At 38.0% G+C, this 17,610-nt stretch overlaps 1 protein-coding gene across 11 annotated transcripts in view; it reads left to right on the forward strand.

Annotated features, from left to right (window-relative positions):
• INPP4B (inositol polyphosphate-4-phosphatase type II B) overlaps positions 1-17,610 on the forward strand; it is a 315,749-nt gene that overhangs the window by 105,457 nt on the left and 192,682 nt on the right. For 8 of the 11 annotated variants that reach the window (XM_048303087.1, XM_048303078.1, XM_048303079.1 and 5 more), the window contains 3 exons: positions 33-117; positions 9,124-9,348; positions 11,003-11,047. In XM_048303087.1, the coding sequence (XP_048159044.1) occupies positions 33-117; positions 9,124-9,348; positions 11,003-11,047 (355 nt within the window). Of the gene's footprint in view, positions 1-32; positions 118-9,118; positions 9,349-11,002; positions 11,048-17,610 lie in introns of those variants that run through there. The other 3 variants (XM_048303084.1, XM_048303083.1, XM_048303086.1) reach the window with 2 other exon arrangements.

The following is a 17,610-nucleotide window of genomic DNA, read 5'->3' on the forward strand; positions in this document are numbered from 1 at the left end:
AACTCTAATGTTTTGCCATCTTTGTTTCACAGAGTTCTGATGCCTCTGAAGTGGTAATCCTGGAGCGCTGCTGGGTTGTGGAATTCAGGAGTAAAACAGGTGTTTCAATAGTTCTCAGTAAGTAAGACATACCTCAGTGTGTTCAGTGTGGATCTTTTATTTCTGCCAACAAAAATGAAAATAAAAAACCCAGTCATCCCTTCATTGGAACTTTGCTAGAAATTTAACTAAAATATATCCTGCTGTCTGTGCAATGCATACATTTAAATACTGGTGGTCTCTGAATTCATGTGTAAAGAGAATATCCTGAAATCAAGTGTAAGTCATGTCATTGTCTTCCTCTGACAATACATAGAAGTTTGAGGTTCTATTTTGTCAGGCGTTTTGTACAATATGTGGTTTCTGTTGATGCATAGTCAATGCATCTTATTCTTCAATAACTAATCATTGCTAAACTTCCTATTAAATGACAGGTTTCCTGTTTTTCTTACCTCCTAGAAATTCTTCATTCATAAAATTGTTAAAAACAGCAGAAAAAATAGCTATCTCATATAAATCAGAATCCTTGGTTTAGGGGAAAGATTTTATTTGGAGAAAGTGCTGATAGTTTTTTCTGCAGGGGTCCCTTAACTAGCCATTGTGTTAGAAATTTTTTTATGACATGGGTTCTTTATGATACCATTGCAGAGTTTTGAAGTCCTTAGAACAGTTTGCCATTTTCTGTTAGCTGTGATGGTCTAAGAGCAGAGATAAAGAAGTTAGGCTGCATTTGTGGGCTTGATGGATACATTTACATCCAGTAGAAGTTCCTATCGTCTTTCTTTATGCAGCAAAATCTCCAGCCCACTTCTAATAAAATGTTGCATTAATTATGCTGACTTTTGTCCTCACCTGCTGAAGTGATTCGTAGTGGTTGGTCATGTTTGAGAAGGCAGTGACTTAAATTACATTCATTGTGGATTTTATCCTTATCTGAATAGTATTCTGGGGAATAGCTCAAATCCTTCATCTTTTGTAGGGAACATAATCATATGTTTTGTGCCTGGTGTTGAGGCACGGCACCAAAAAGTATTTCTTTCTGGCTTTGGAAGTATTGCTTTCCCTGACTATAAGAGCTGAATGTTTCCCATTGACTCTCAAATTGAGACTTTTCTAATTGTGCCCTCAATGAGTCCATACCGACTTTATGAGTATAAATACAGTCATGTCAGTTCCCTTCTGGCACTTCTTTTACAGTGCTTGAACACAATACTGCTGAACTGAACCCAGAACACAGCTGTAATTGCTGACAGGACTCAATTAGCTTTGAAGCCTGCAAACAGGACAATTTCTGTGGCAGCGAGACTGGCAGGTTTTTAAGCCCAAAAGCTGGGGACATAGACAACAATGAATACTGAGTAAGCACTTCAGGCTGCCTGTGGAGAAAAAAGAGCCTGTGAATATGTGTGGAGGAAGAAATAAGCTTGTATAATCAGGAACTGAGAGACAGACATTCTAAAACCAAGCTTTTGAAGGTTGGTTGTGTGTCAGTAGGAACCAGGGGTAAGGGTGGCATTCTGGGCATCCTCTAAAAACATATTAAAGGGGAAAAGAGGAAACAGTGTAGAAAACTCCAGGTAAACAGAGCCAGCAAATGATGATGAATACTTGGGGCATTACCAAACAGAAGACAGAGGAAGATACAGACAGGTAGAGGAGAAATGTATTTCAGACTTGGCAATTTTCCTGTGCTGGAGAGCAAGGATGGAAACCTGGCTGATGATTTGTTGGATGGAAAAAAAAAGCCAGACTACTATGAGGTATTAGAACAACACTGAAGACAAATGAAGATGACATACAGTGTACTGAATGAGGATAAAATACTAGAAGAAGTGAAATAATATTCCATGTACTGTAGGATGGTATAAAATTCAGAAGAAAATATGGGAGAGAAAAGCAAAACTCAGGAACTAGGAAGAGAGGCTTTTATCAATAGGGGCTTTGACCATGAAAAGCTAGTTGAGTTGTCACAAGATTAGATCCATTGGCTATTGGGAGCCAAGAAAAGCTATAGAATGTGTATCTGGGACTTTAAAGGATTCAGATGAAAGCAGGGTAGGAGGAGGACATACCTGCTCGCAATGTCAAATTCCTTGTGGAACTGATGGAGGAGAGCTGTGCCACAGCACAGCAGAAGCTCCAGGAAAGGAGGCTGTGAGATTTAACTTATGGTGGTAAAAGGACATTTTCTTAATCTTGCAAGCTTCAATTTGGAATGACAAAGGAGGGTTGGGGAGAGCCTTTGTCTGATTGTCTCCATGTGTCTGTGACCAGTGGATTGAATCCTAGGAGTTGTAAGAGTGAGAAATGGAGAATGACTGGGATATTTAGGAAGAGAACAAAATGAAGGGCAGTGGAGTAAGCATGGAGGGAAAAATAAGAACATGTTCATGCAATATCTAGTGATTCTGTGGGGCTGCTGATTAGCTCAGGGCACTGTGGACTCTGAAACCACAGGGCTGTACAGAAGAGGTCAGACAGAGCAAATAATCCTGTCAGGGCTTCAAGTGGGGTGCTCCTTAAGCAGCCTAACTCAGAAGGTTTCCAAGTGGACCAGGGAAGAAAGAGAATGATTTGTTTGGTGAACTTCAACTCTGCATGTGGCTGATGGCTTACGTGCCCTTCTAAAGGGAACTGGTCACCATTAGGAGGACAGGGTGGTCTTTGGGTCACTGTTGTGTTTCCCTGGAACAGGGCAGTAGGAGCTCTGTGATTGAATGTTCGAACTGCCCCCAGGAGCAGTCTGAAGTTGACCACTGTGTTGTACAGAGCCTCATGAATGTACAACTGCTTCCTTTCCTCCTTGTGATGGTGTGCAACACGGCATTGGGAATGTCCCCAAGAGACACAGGCACAGTGAAGTGAAACCAGATGTGAGAGACAGCATGCAGGGACTGCCTTCTCTTAATCTGTAAATCTCTTCTGTCTTTCAGGAAGAGAGATTGCTTAAAGACTGTATTGCATTACTGTGTGTGGTCCCTTAGTGAGAGTTAGGGAGATAAAAGCCGTAGCATCCAGGTAGGGCTGGTGAGGAGGGTGGGAGGGAGCAAAGGAAGAAAACAGCTTTTCATACAAGCTCACAGTCATCTAAATCATATTGCAGCAAATCAGGAAAACAATTAAAAAAGGGGCCTGTATGTAGGAATACCCCTAAGACAGCAAGCATTCCCTTCTGCCATTTGCAGTATGCAAGCCACATAACTTGGAGACTTTTGTTTCAAGAGTAGTGGCTTGGAAAGGCAGGTCAGGATCACTTGCTATTTTAGAGATGGAGTAACTGATGCAAACATAAAGGTTACTCTTGCAGATCTAGGCAGAGAAAGAAGACCTCCGAAGCCTGCCTTTTTTAAGGCAGGCTGATGGTCCAGCCAGAGATATGAACTGCTTCCATTCAGCAAAAGCAGGCCACTGTTTTGCAAAGGCCATCTTTGGAACTTTCAGTGAGTGCTGCAATGTATTTGTTCAGGGATCTTGAGATACCATTGTGATATTCAAATATTTGTGTGGTTTGCATTGCTTCCAGTATAGGTGTGGTATTTAATGAAAGGGTAGAAGCAGTGTGGCATGTGTGGAAGCTGACAGATATTAAAAGAAACAGAGTACTGTACTGCAGTATTCAACCTGTGGCATCATGCTATATTAATTTCAAATACTCAGACTCTTGGCGAGGTTCTGTAGGGACTTAAATGGAGCTTATAATAGTAACTTATATAAATCTATTCCAACATTGCAAAATTAAAAAAAAAAAATCACAGAAGATAAAAATTTTAATTAAATTCTTTATCTTTGATTGAAAATATAACTTCCAAAGAAAGATTAACATAGCATCATGAGTAACCATGGGATGATTTCATCACTACTAATTTGAACATGAAATGCATCAGCATATAGAATTCAGACAGGCTTTTGTGAATTAAAAGCCTCTGATGTCTGTATTAGAAATATCCTGCGGATATAATTTACGTATCAAAGCTTCCATTCTACTTCTGTTACAGCATATGGTGGTTAGCTGTGATGGTGCTTTATATTTTAGAGTGTCAGTGACTCACTGATATTCTTAACCATTTTCCTCTGCTGAGCTAGCAGCTGAGCTTAGAATTACTTTTTTGCCGGTGTGTGTGAAAAGAGACAGACAACCTTTGACCTTTTTGAACTCTTATTTTGCATATTAACAGAAGGAAAAATAATGATTCTCTAAAAAAGTCAAGGCTGTCATTGTGGACGTTGACCATGGGCTTTGTACATTTTATTAATTTGAATCATCCCAGTAATTTCTTCTTTGTCCTGTTCAACATGATGATGTGTTATAGCTCTCATGAAGGAAAACAAAGCAAGCCAAAGAATATCAGCCTTCCTGTCACCTTTTACCTGCTTAGTAAAATAAACCAATAAAATCTTCTTAAAACTAAAGAAAGTTAATAACAAGTGAATAAGATGTAAAACCAAAGTGGAAATGTGTTTGTTTTATTTTATTTATGTTTTTACTTTGAAAGCCTTTCCATTAAACTGCTGTCTTTTGAAAAACAAGAGTCAGCTCCAATAGCTGCCTAAATTTTTTTGGTGAATTCACAGAAACCAAGGTTTCTGTGTAAAAGATTGCGATTAAAATTACTATAAAATACACTTTAAAAATTTAGAGAAGTGTCATTCAGACATTTTTAGCAAAGAAATTTGTTTTCATTTTTAAAACAACTGAACTATCAAAGTATTTAGGGGCAAAAGAGGCAATTGCTATTGTTAAATTGAAAATCTTGGGAAACGTAAGTTTTATTATGAAATGATGTAAAGAAGGAAAAGTTATCTGAGGATGAAGGAGCTAACACCAAAATACATTTCTGATTTTAGGCCATTGGGTTAGAGTAGCAAAGGCTTTCCAGTGCCACTGAGGATGCGTCAGCTTTCTTTGTGCTGTTCCGTTATTTGACAGCAGTCCTTTAGAGCAGGGGCATTGAGTTCTTTATTTGAGCTGCATAAGTCTAGTGGGACCATAGCTTTCTATGCTGACTTCTGTGGGAGAAAGTCCCATTGAGACCATGCTTCAGCAAAAGAGTTGTTGGTGAACAGAGCCCTGAGCAGAAGAGGCTCTGTGCACAGACCCGTTTGCTTTCCATTATCTCCTTCCTCAGGTCTTGCCTTCAGTTGAGTCTCTGCTACTAAAATGAGGAGGAGCAGCAAGAGATCAGGATACAATGATATATAATTTTCCTTTCAATTTAGTACTCCCAAGTTCAATGTTTGTCCTGCAAAGAAAACCACTGTTTTTAACTTTTTGAAGGTCTCCCCCTGAGTTTATGAATTTGGATCCCCACTGGGGATTTCCAGCAGGAAGAAGAGGATTATTGTTCTGCTATTGCAGATTCACAAGTAGATAGAAAATTTTCTTAATATTGTATATTCTTAAATCTTGCATGTCATCCTATTCAAAAATGTTATAACAGTAAAGCTAGGAGTGCAAACTAGATAAGGAACTGTTGTTGTTGAGGTCAGTAGTAAATGTTTGCAAAAGGTAAGGGTTTTTTTTCCAAAATTACTCATGGTAACTCCTGTCAGCAGTAACAGGATAGCAAAGGGTGCTAGTGTACCTGTATTTTCTACAATAACTCCTTAAGAGCAAAGTATGAAGTGCTTTTGTCCACCTATGAAACACTACTGCATTTAGGTTTATTATTTATCTTTTTATGAATTAATATACCTATTATATATTAAAATATGAATATTTTAATAAAACATGGAGTAAAAATTGTTTATTTAATTATTTATATGACTCTTCTGACATATCTGCTATTCATTTGAGGCCTTCATTAAATTTGTGGGTCTGTTGGTTTCATTTTGGGAAAGATTCATATCAAATTTTTTCCCCCTACTGATACTTGCAATTAAGTGTCTGAGTTTGTTAGGAATTACTGTATTTTAAATAATAGTCAGCAACAATTTGAGGGAGAAGTGCAAAGAGATAATGATCTTTATTACATAAACAAGCCTGTGTGCTCCTTTATTGCAACAGACTTTTTTACCAGTGTGCATTTTTCATGTTGTGTTTCCTCTGGTAAGATGACTTGGTACATAAACCCTTCAGTACCTAAAGGGGGATCTACAAGAGAGCTGGAGAGGGACTTTTTACAAGGCCCCAGAGTGATAGGACAAGAGGGAATGGGTCTAAACTAAAAATGAGCAGGTTTGGGTTAGATGTTAGGAAGCAATTCTTCACTGTGAGGATGGTGAGGGCCAGGGACAGGTTGCCCAGAGAAGTTGTAGAGGTCCCTGGCAGCGTTCAAGGCCAAGCTGGGTGGGACTTTCGGCAACCTGGTCTAGCAGAAGGTGTTCCTGTCCAGGGGCAGGGGGATTGAACTAGACGTTCTTTAATGTCCCTTCCAACCCAAAACATGCTGTGATTACATGCATTGAAACAGAATGGGAAATAGGTAATTTATCTGCTGTTGGACCTGCAGAATAAAACTTTTTACAGTTGCAGTGATGAGTAGTTTTCAGGCATTTTCATATGCTTTTCAGAATTTAATTTAGATGTCAGAGTACTCCAAGGATCTAAATATATAGCAGACTGTAGTGTTTTGAAGTGATAGTTTAGAATGAATTTCCACATCTCAAAACTGGCACCTGTTAGATCAGAATATAGTGAATTATGCCCACTCCTGCATTTCACTATCCATTTCTGGGTCCATGCATATTAATGGTGATTCAGTATGCCTTTTGAGCTTGCAGTCTGATTTTTACAGCTAAGAGGTAATATAAATAGCATTATTTCAATTGAAAAGCATTGATTTCCTCCCAAAGCAGATGTTTTTTATCTAGCTAGTTGATAGGATATTTCAAGGCAAGATCACTGTTCCTATTTCCATTTAAAGATAAAGAGAGAAAAGAAAAGAATACCTTGGTATATTTGTATTTTGGCTGTTAAGTGTTGACTTGTTTCTCTGACAGCCTTTCCTTCACTAAGGTATTTTGGATATCCAAACTGCTTTTATTAAAATTGCCTGTGCTTTAAAGGCCGAATGGTATAAGCAGAAGTTAATTTTGTGGTTTGTTTTATTTTTGTGTGTGTTTTTGGTGGCTTTTTGGTGGGGGAGGGGTTGATCTTTTTTTTTCCAGGTTTGGTTGGTTGGTTGGTTTTGTTTAGTTTTTTGCTTGTTTGTTTTTGTTCTTTTTTTATGTGTTGTTTTTTTTTTAGAGTGACTGCTAGTTAATTTTGGTCTTGATGCTAGTTGACTACATGCCTTTTCTTTCCTTTCAATTTCCCACTAGTAGCTCCAAAATACTATGAAATAAAACAGATTCCTGACTCCTTGATGTCAATGACAGAACAGAGTAGAGCACTCTGCTATTGCAGATCTTAGCAGAGCAACAGAAAAGTTATCAGCTCTTCTAACTACTGGTCTTTGTGAAGGTTACTACCCTCATGGCTCACATGCAGTACCAGATCACAGGAGAGCTTACAGCTAAATCTTCTCTGTCTCAACAGTTGTTTTTGACAAACAGTAGAGCTCAGCTTGGTCAGGTTTGGTGACTCCAGAACAGATCTTGTGTGTAAACAGGATCTAATGAACAGCAGTTCCCTAGGATTTTGAATATTCTTCTCTCAAGAACTGAATACCTGGTTTTGCTACCTGAGCCAGGGTTAGAGGCAAGCATTTGAACCCCTATTAGCTTTTTTAACTGCCCCTGAAGCCAAAGATGTGTTTCCACTTTGTTTCTTTCCAGTCTTTCCTCATGAAATCTATAGTCCAGCTGGTGTATGAAATGTTACCCAGCATTTTTAGCAGCATCTGCAGCTACACAGTTAGATTTCCTTAGATCCAGCCCAGACAAAAAAACTGGTCCCACCTCCGCAGGGATTTGTACACAGTTTTTAGAGGCTTCCAGACTTGAGGTTTTATCTTTTATCCCCTCCATAACCATAAAAGTAGAGGTAATTGTAACTGGCAGATGCTCAGTTTATGAAGTGCAAACAGGTTTAGAATAACATGTGTGCAAGTGCCCAAGGTTAGATGGTCAAGGTAGTAAAAGGAATTTAAGTTCACATTGTATGAAAAAGAACTTTTCAGTGTTGTTTGGATTTTCAAACTAAGTATGAAAACCTTTAAGTGTTCTGTTTCATCCAGTAATATGATAGATGACTGATTTAGGTCAGAATGATTTTGATGCCCAGTGAAATACTTCAATCTTTATTAATACAATAGCACAGGTGTTTTATAGAGTTTTATGTTTCTAAATTAGTTAGTAACTTGTTTTAAAGAAGCATTGATTTTTCTTTCTTTCCCAGTTTGCTCTTCTTGGTGTGTGTTGCACTAAATGTCACATTGAATTTGTGACTCTGGGAAGCCATCTATACTGCAGAATTTTAAATGTCTAAGAGGTGTTTTTTCTCCCTGTTCTAATCTCAGTCAAATGACTGACCCTCACTACTTACGTGGATTCCTTGGGAGCTTCAGCTTTTTTCCCCCCTGTCTTCTTTTTTTGTTCTTAGAAAATTTGATCATTAAACAATTAGACTCCAGGCAGAGCAGCAAATGATATGTGGATAGTAATGAGGTCAGAAGCTCCCACATACAACCTGTTGAGTCTTCACAGAGGAGTTATGTCGTGCTAAATTATCTGCATGTGTTCCTGATCTGTATTCTGGCAAGGATGAATGAGAGGCTGAGCATAATGGAGGTCTCTAATAGAAGAGATGATGGGCACATTCATTCTGGAGAATCCCACTCTCTGACAGAACCGTGTCTGCTGCTCCTGCTAAACCAAATTCTTTTTCAAGTTAGCAGCTCTGAGAGCTGCCTTCTAGGCTGCAGAATCTGTGCTGGAAATGGATTTCCCATTTTGGTTTGATTCTGCCACCTAATTTATCCATCTGTTAACTGATTTTGGAACTACTCTGTGGATATGCTTAGTACGGCACCGAGTCTGAAGGAGCTGGGGTTTGACTCCAGAGGTGGAGGGGGCTGCATGGTTCTTTGACCATGAACAAAAATGTGCATGTGGTGGTTTTCATTGTGTGTGACATCAATATTTCCATCATCCCCCTTTTGAAACACAGTTCCTAAGAGCTGTTTTTATGCTTTCTGAGTGCAGAGTTTCAGAGTGGAGAACCAGATCTTTACCTAGAAGCCGCATCAAAGCCAGACTGTGAATCTTGGGCTGTGGCACTGGGAGAGGCAAACTCAGAAGGTTTGCAGAATAAAATTCAGCATCTCCAGAGGCTGGTCATGGAAATCAAGGAGGAGAGATCATCAGATGAAGCACAACAGTTTCTCCCCACATCCCAGTTAGACAGTCTAGGAGAGCCCCAGTTCACAAGTAAGTGCATGTACTCATTTTATGGAGTGGTGGCCCAGTCTCCGTGGCAGTTCAGATCGTGTCACAAGCAGGGTACAAAATGATGTTCAACTTCTTGCTTGTCAGAGTGCAGTTTAGAGGAAATAAACTGATAAAAATTGTCTTTAAATGTTTTTCCCTGATGTATTTTGGTTTATGCACGTAACCTTCAGGGGAACAAATGTGTGATTACTGTGTTTCTGAGCTTTTCTCACTAACCTATTTTCTTCATAAGACTTAAAGTACTTTTTTCCTCTTTTATGTCCTATATGAACATATAGACTAGTGTTTAAAATATAGTCTGGTAACTCTGATAAATGTGTAAAGCTTTAGTAATACTTAAACTAGTATCACAGATTTGTTCTTTGTGATCTAAAAGCACTCTGGGGATTTGAATGCAAGTAGCCATATGTTGCATTGTATTTGGTGCACTGGAGTCAGGAGACTGTATTTCAGTTGCCTGGTCACTTATTCAATTCTGTATCCAGCATATTCATGAAGGTGTTTCAGGCCAATATGCTAGTGGCAGAGTTCAACTCAGAAATTTGTTAAAGTTCCATTTAAAAAAAAAAAGCCAACAAACTTTCATTTTTTTTTTCTTTTTGACCTTTCTAAGCTCTGCAGCTGTAATTTTTCTCACACAGATGTGAATGAATAGCTACAGTAATGAGAATACTGTGAATCTAGACTTAGCAGCATCAAGTTTTTATGGAGCAGGCACAGCTATAAGTTTGGGGTGATTTTTTTGTTTATGGGATTTTTAAATTGTTTTTTTAAACAAAAATCTTGTTCCAGTTCATATACTAACTCAATCCTTCCTATCTGACCAATTTCTTAAATACTGACCAATAATTAATAATGCTTACTGGAGACAATACAAAAATGTCAGCAAGAGAGAGTTTAATTTCTACAAGTTCTTTGAAACTGTGGTTGTGATCCAATTACTTTCTGCATCAGGTGAACCACCCAGTGTTATTTACCTATCCCTCCTTGCTTCCTATGTTTCTCCTGTTGCATCTCTGTGGTTCATGCCTTTATTTTAGCACAGGAAGATATTGCCCTTTGCAGTAAATTACGCAGTAGAACATAATTCCACAATGGTTTAAACTGTTCTTGTTCCTGCTATGTGAGAAGAGGAATTAACGTACTTCTTTTACAACAAAAAGAATTTGGATTTTTTGCTTTACATTTCTTTTGTAGATCAATAACGTGTTTATATTCTACTACATTAACCTGATTTCCCTACTTTCACAAAACGTGGGGTTTGTTTTTAATGTGATGCCATACCTACTTTAAAATCAGTTGTTAGATTTAATATTTTTCCAACAGATACATAGTCAGTTGTTGTGACTGAAAATCTTACAAGTACACATCCATGAAAGCCTGGGTTTTTTTTTCCTAGTTTCTTTTCCCAGCAACAGAAAGTTTCTATTAAGAAGGAAGTCTTCTTTCAAAGTAGCCTTTTTTCAGGCAAATTATTTCATCCAAGTTTGCTTTGACTATGAGTTTCTAACATAAAATATTACTTCAGTGGCAATGGCAGTAGTTATAGGCATGTGAAAGTTTTACTGTGTATCAAAAAGCAAGACATGGAAATCAAATTATTTCTAATATATTTTTTTCTTAACCTTTTAAGGTATTCAGAGAATTGCAAATGAGCCAAAGCTGGAGTTCAGCCTTGGTAAGATCTAATTTTGAATTTTTGGAATTGCAATGGCCTGTCTGTGTGTGAGGAGTTTTTATATATGTATAGTGTTACACAGTGTAACATGTGACCTGTTTAAAAAAATTAAGCTATACATGGGAGAAGTGCCTGTGCATGTCTTTTGAAATGCTGATTTTAGTTTCTTGATTTGAATGGCTGAAGGTTTATTGAATTCTCTAATGTTGTGCTGCTCTACCAGGCTGAAAATCTGCCCAACTGCTTTGTAAATGTGGTTTGTGAAATACTACTTATTTGGAAAAAGACATTTGATTTGAAGTTTTTGAAACAATATAAAAGCACTGGTACTTTAAAACAAAATTCAGTCTAAATGCTATATTATTTGGTAGTGAAGAGGCAACATAAATGTTTACCTGACTTTGACATTTTATACTTAGTATAAGTAATTAGTATATGAGAACTATATATTATAGTATGTAACAGAATTTTTTGGGAGGTGTTGTATCAGGTCAAGCCTCCCCCTCCATTCAGAGGGTACTGAATGATTCAGATTGCTCAGTAAGTCAAGCAATCTAATTGAATAAGGGTGTATTCCTAATAGGTCAGGGAGCACAATATGTCAGCCCAAACTGTGCAAAGCAAGCTTGGCTACCTTGCATTGTTCTTTTCAGTGCAAAAAAACCCCCTTACTTTGAAATAGTAAGTGAAATAATTATGTGCTGTACAAGCACTAAACACAATAATTCCATATCCTAAATAAGAATGATAACTAAGTTTAGTTGATTAGTGGCTGGACTCTCTTCAGGGTCTTTTCCAACTGAAATGATCCTGTGATTATTCCCTGCTGCTGTGTATGGTAAAATAACACAGTTGCAAATAGTGTAGCTTTTGAAATATTTGATACTATATGCTGTCTGCATTCTGAACTAAAACCTGTCAAATTTGTTATGATTTTTAATCCATATGACCTGCTAATATTTGTCTGATGTTGTATAGCTGTACGCTGAGAAACTTTTACTCAGTGTTATTCAATATCTTTTAGGTTTAGTCTGGTATAAAATCTCTCATAACATCTGTTGCAAAAAAGTGTATGTGAGGGAGAGGGAAATACAGATATCTGTAAGCAGAATATTATATAAATATTAATTAGACTCTACCGCTTGGAGAATTTAAATTGCCTACAGACAAACATCCTTCAGAAACCCCCAAACACAACAAACAGGATGGCATCGGTGATATGACTGCAGGGTCTATTTCTGCCCCTTGCATTTTGGGATCCTCTTTCCTGGCCTTGTCCTTGGAACTGGGTTACACTTTGCTTGTGTGCTGCTACAACTACACTTATAGCTGACACCTTAGAGCTGTACCCTTAGGGACATATGCACTTCTGTTTGATACAACTATTTTCAGAATACCTTAAATTTTATCTGGGTATTTTTATTGTTATGTCTTTTAAAATTTAGATAGTCATGGCATTACAAAAAAATTTGTTGAGTAGGTCTTGGGGTTTTTTTCTGTATGGACTATTACTGCAGAAATTGTTAAATGTTGGCATGGAACAAAGGCCTCATTCTCTGCTGGGGGGAATCACCATGGTATATTAATCATTAAGAGTGGATTTAACTTTTCTGTCCATTTCTATACACATTTTATAGGTGATGTGACTGTAGTATTTGGGCAGAGCCAGTAATTGCAGTGTTCCAGCAATAACAAACTCCCACAATGACTCTGGTGTAGTACAGGAGAGGGAGGAAGATGCTACAAGCGCTGACTGCAAATTAGTTGAGCAATGCTTCAGGAGAAGTTGCTTTCAGTGATAAATGTGTCCTAGCAGGCAGAAGTGTAAAAACAAAGTAAAGCCATTTTCAGACTTGTTTGGGCTCGTGCTGAATGGATCTCTGTTCCCTCAGTGTCAGTATTTGTGTTTTGCATTGGGCTGTTTCTGTCAGGCATTTACGTTCTGTGATTTGTTCTGCAGAATTATTGATTGAGTCATTGCAGCTCTGTGAGGGATCTTATACACTGACTCCTGCTGCTGCTCAGGTAACAAATAGGAGTAGCAGCATAAACCTCTTGGTTTTGGCTGATACTCCTGCCCAGAGTCATAAGTCAGGGATATTTGGCAACACAGGCAACTGTATAAAGCTGATTCTTAGTGTCTTGATCCTAAAATAATACTAAATATTTAAGCATAACACATTTGTATTAGGGGAATCCACCTTTAGTGACTGAACAGTCCATGAAATTCTTATCTTAACAGTTTCCTTCTTACTGGAACATCAACATTCCCATGCCAACACTTCCTAACTCCAGCAACCCCCGTCACCAGCTCTGTGCTGTTTGTTTGTACAAATGGGCAGCAGACACCTCCTGCTGATGAGTGACACAGGAACAGTTTAGCTGGGAAGGATGCATGTGCTGCTTGGCCCAACCAGTTAAAATTCCCCTTGCAAGGGCTGCCGGTGGAGATGCTCCTGTGCTGTTCACCTGGCAGGCCGAGGACACTGCTTGACTGATACCATCCTTTGAGGGATTTTGTCTAATTAAAGACTTGGCATTCACTTTAGCTAATCAAGGACTTCCAAGGTCTCTCTCTGAGATGAGCCAAGGCATGGTAAGCAGGGATGAGAAAGGAATTTGCTTCAAGCAAGCACACTGCTGTGATGTGTGCCTGGCTTTGGTAACCAAATCTTAGGGCTCTGTAGAGACATTTCAGCTTCATTAGGCTTGTATTTGGCATTTAGAATTTGGAAGGCAAATCTAACAGTTAATGATGTATAAAGCTGGTCTCTAGCCCTGAAAGAACGGCTTATACATGTAATTTTGTTCATACTCATTGTATAATCAATATTTCTATATTAGTTAAGTAGCATACTTACACATATGTATGCAAATAGACATCTGCTTGTATCAGTTGATATACAAGTGTGTTTAAATGTGTTTAAAAAATTGTAATAGTTCATAATTATATTTTAAGTCTCTTGTCACTAGTTTGTCAATAAATAACATTCAGAAGTGGAACTTTAGTAGCTAAAACAAAATATAGCTTTTAAATAATACTTGGGTGCTGCCTAATACATGAGTTTTATTTAGGGACATTATATCTAAATACTGCTCTTCAGTGTTTAAAGATAACTATGTTTTGAAATAATGGTATTAAAACTCTTCCTAGGGGTTTGTATTTTTTTGTGGTAGCTACCTGTATCCATAATACACTGGAAAGCATTCTCTTCATAAAATGTCCAAATATTGCCTTCTCTTATTTTATTTTAAAGTTCAATAAAGTGGTAATTTTTTCTTTTCCCCTGAGGTTAAAGCAAAGAATAAAACTCACCTGAATTACAGCTTTCCACTGCAATACACTCAGCATTTTCAGGAGTGTGCCTGTCTTGTAGCATAACTTTGGAGTCAGAGCATCCTTTAGACTAAGAGTTTTGAGTTTTATATTCCTGGAGACTCTTTGGAAAAATGGCTGATTTCTGAACCTTGTAGCTGCTGCTAAGTTTAACTTTGCAAACTTTCTCTTGTTGTTTGGCAGAACAAGTGCCTGTGTTCTGCGTGCAATTCCATGAAGCATTAGGAAGTAGGATACAACAGCCTGGGCAGGGTGTTGAGTAGAGGGGAAGAGCAGAGCAAAAGGAATCAAAACAGATACTGGGCCTGAATAACAAACCAGTGAAGCTGATAAAAATCTTTCCATGACTTTGAAGTATGCAGGGTTAGATCTTTTATAGATGTTTATTTTGAAGCTGCTATTCTTGGTTGCTTCTCTAAAATACCCCAGCCCTTGAGTCCCAGATCTAACTAAATATGTTGTAGGCTCCTGACTTCACGTTGATGTAGCACGGCTACTTTGAAGTATGTGAATCCAGCTGAAGGTGATGGTTATGGGAGATAAATTGTATTGTGCATATTGATGAATGCTATTGAGAAGTTTTCAAGAGCTTGCACCTCTAAAGGTATTTGATAGGGAACTGGCAAAGCAGCACAAGAAAACTGCAACAATCAGAAAAATGAGGGAGCAGGGTAGAATGCACAGTTCGAGGTCAAAATGCTGAAACATGCACTCAGTAATGAACATGATGTTAATATGGAGAAATAAATTGGAGAAAAAAAAGAAATGTTTGTTAGTTACTCTCTCAGTAACCAATAGAATTTTAGTGTTTTTTCATTTGTTGCTTAGAGTTGTGAAGAGAGGGCAAGGGATATGGTGGTTGTGGTATGGTAATAGTAATCAAAATAGCTGTATAGGAAGGAATGGCTCTGCACGCATCCTAGCATATTCAGGTGGTAATTTTAATGACAGCACCTGTCTGGCATTTCCAAAAGCACTCTTTTTTCTTGCAAATATATTAGGGCAGTGAATTTCGATGGACTTGTCTATTGTTGAGTAACCTCTAGGTACTTTTCAAAGTGTAGAATAATGTAAATCTTGTGGTTCTGTTTTTACAAAATCTCATTAAATAGTGCACAATTCACAGAAAACTTCAGCAAGTACTAGAAAGAATTAAAATTGAAAATTTCTAGGTTATTTGTTTATTCATTTTACCAAACAGTGGGTTGATACAAAGGCAGTCTACCTGTAAATGCAGAAGTTTTTATTCTCCATGGTCTTATTTTTCACCAAGTGATATTGTGATGCCATCCCTTTGCAAAAGGTCTTGAAGCAGATTTAACTTTGCATACTGAACATAAATGGTACATTGATGCTGCTCAAAGAGCATGACTAAATGATTTTTCCAATTCTGAAACGTAATCTGAAGCTTTTTCAGCAGCAGCTGTTCCTGGAAGAATGATAAGCAGAAAGACTTCTTTTATCCATACCACAGACTTGAAGCCAGTCTTGATCCCAGCAGAATTTGCCCATCTAACTTGGTTATCCTTCTGCTTCAAGTTATGAGTTGGTGAATAAGTGATATTTGTTGTGTTAGCCAAATAAAATAGTAAAAAGGTCATCATCTCACTTTTGAGTAAATCTAAAAAGTGATCGTTTCTCTGTGAATCAAACTCACAGTGTCACTTATTGCTGAGGGGTATTTATCCCTCAAAAAAAGTTTAGTGTTGGCCATGTTAGAAACAATAGCAGCAAAAATATAAAAAGGAAGGCTGGGTTCATGAATTTTAAATTTTATTTTATTTGTTCATTTTGCTCTTTGCTGTTGTAACAATATGCTGAATTTTACTTGAGTTTTTTCTGGTCCCACACAAATTCCATCTTCCACCAAACCAGCTATTCAGGCTTTTTTTTTAGTTTTAGTGATATATATTAGAGACTGTTACATCCCAACAACAAACAGTAAATAAAAGACAAATTGAACAGAAAAGATTCAGGAAGCAGAAAAGCTACCATGTGATTGGAAAGAATGCTCTTGTTTTCCTCCGGGAACTACTTATTTGGCTTCTGTCTGCTTTGAGACCTTTGCACTGCTGCATAAGATGCTTTAAATGCAGTTTATTCTTAGTAACTCAGTGTTGCTAGGATGAGTCCTTTTTTGACTGAAAGGAATCCTCCCAAAGAGATAGCAATTCAAGCCCAGTCTGAGACTGTGTTGGCATGTTTTGACTTAGGACTTGTAACGTTTTTGCAGTAACTCCTGGAGGAGTTTCTTCTTTCCCCACTTCTGCAGGAGAACTTGAGCTAACTTGCATGCGGTTTCAGTGCAGATAAAGCAACAAGTGAAACAGTGTTCCAAAAATGTTCTAAGGTAGTGAACGCCTATCACCTTTCACATCATGCTGTCACCTCTCTTAGAAGTGTTCGATGATGGATAATGCCCATCCAGCAAATCGATGAGTGATGTTGAGTTAGTGACCCCTGAGGAGAGTCAGCTCTTGCTGTGCTTCTGCATTCTGTGGCACTCACAGCAGGCTTGCTTTATTATATGCAGACATTGTGTGAACACTGCTGAAAAGTGATTTGAGGATGGATTTGCCAAGAGCCCACATCATGTTTTTATCCACCTCTCCTCCCACAGTACTTTGTTCACTTTTGAGAAGTCTTTTGGGATTCTGTGATAGCCCTCGCCGCACTGAACTTAACCTTTTGGGGTTTTTATATAGGCAGCTTTCTGAAGTGTTGCTCCTTCATCATTGTGCACCTCTTTAAAGCATCACTCCCAAATTTTGCGTGTTGCATACTCTGTCAGAAAAAAAGGCCAAAACTCTCTAGATGCTACCATTAAGACTTTGTGATTTCAGGCTGCTTTGTTGTGATAAAGTAGTCATAATCTCACTACTGAAGTAACTAAAAATACGAAGTGGATGTATTGGTGTGTTTTCCTTTTAAAATCTTGCCTTGTTCCAGTCTTGCATGACTCTTCTGTTTTGGGCATAGCCAGCTTCCTTGAGGAAGGTTGTTGCATTCCATTTGACAGTGTCAGCCTGCATTCTCTGTTTGGATTTCCAATTTCATTTATTGTATTCCCCCACAATTTATGCATAATGTATCATACCATCCTGATATGCTAACCTATAGTGTTCACTATATTAAACCCTCTCTTAAGAATGCATTATGTATGAAAAAATGTTGGAAAAAACAAATCCAGAAAATGGGGTGCGTGGGGTGGGGGGTGTGTGTGGCA

The sequence above is a fragment of the Corvus hawaiiensis genome, chromosome 5 (assembly GCF_020740725.1).
Source record: "Corvus hawaiiensis isolate bCorHaw1 chromosome 5, bCorHaw1.pri.cur, whole genome shotgun sequence".
Lineage (NCBI taxonomy): Eukaryota > Metazoa > Chordata > Aves > Passeriformes > Corvidae > Corvus > Corvus hawaiiensis.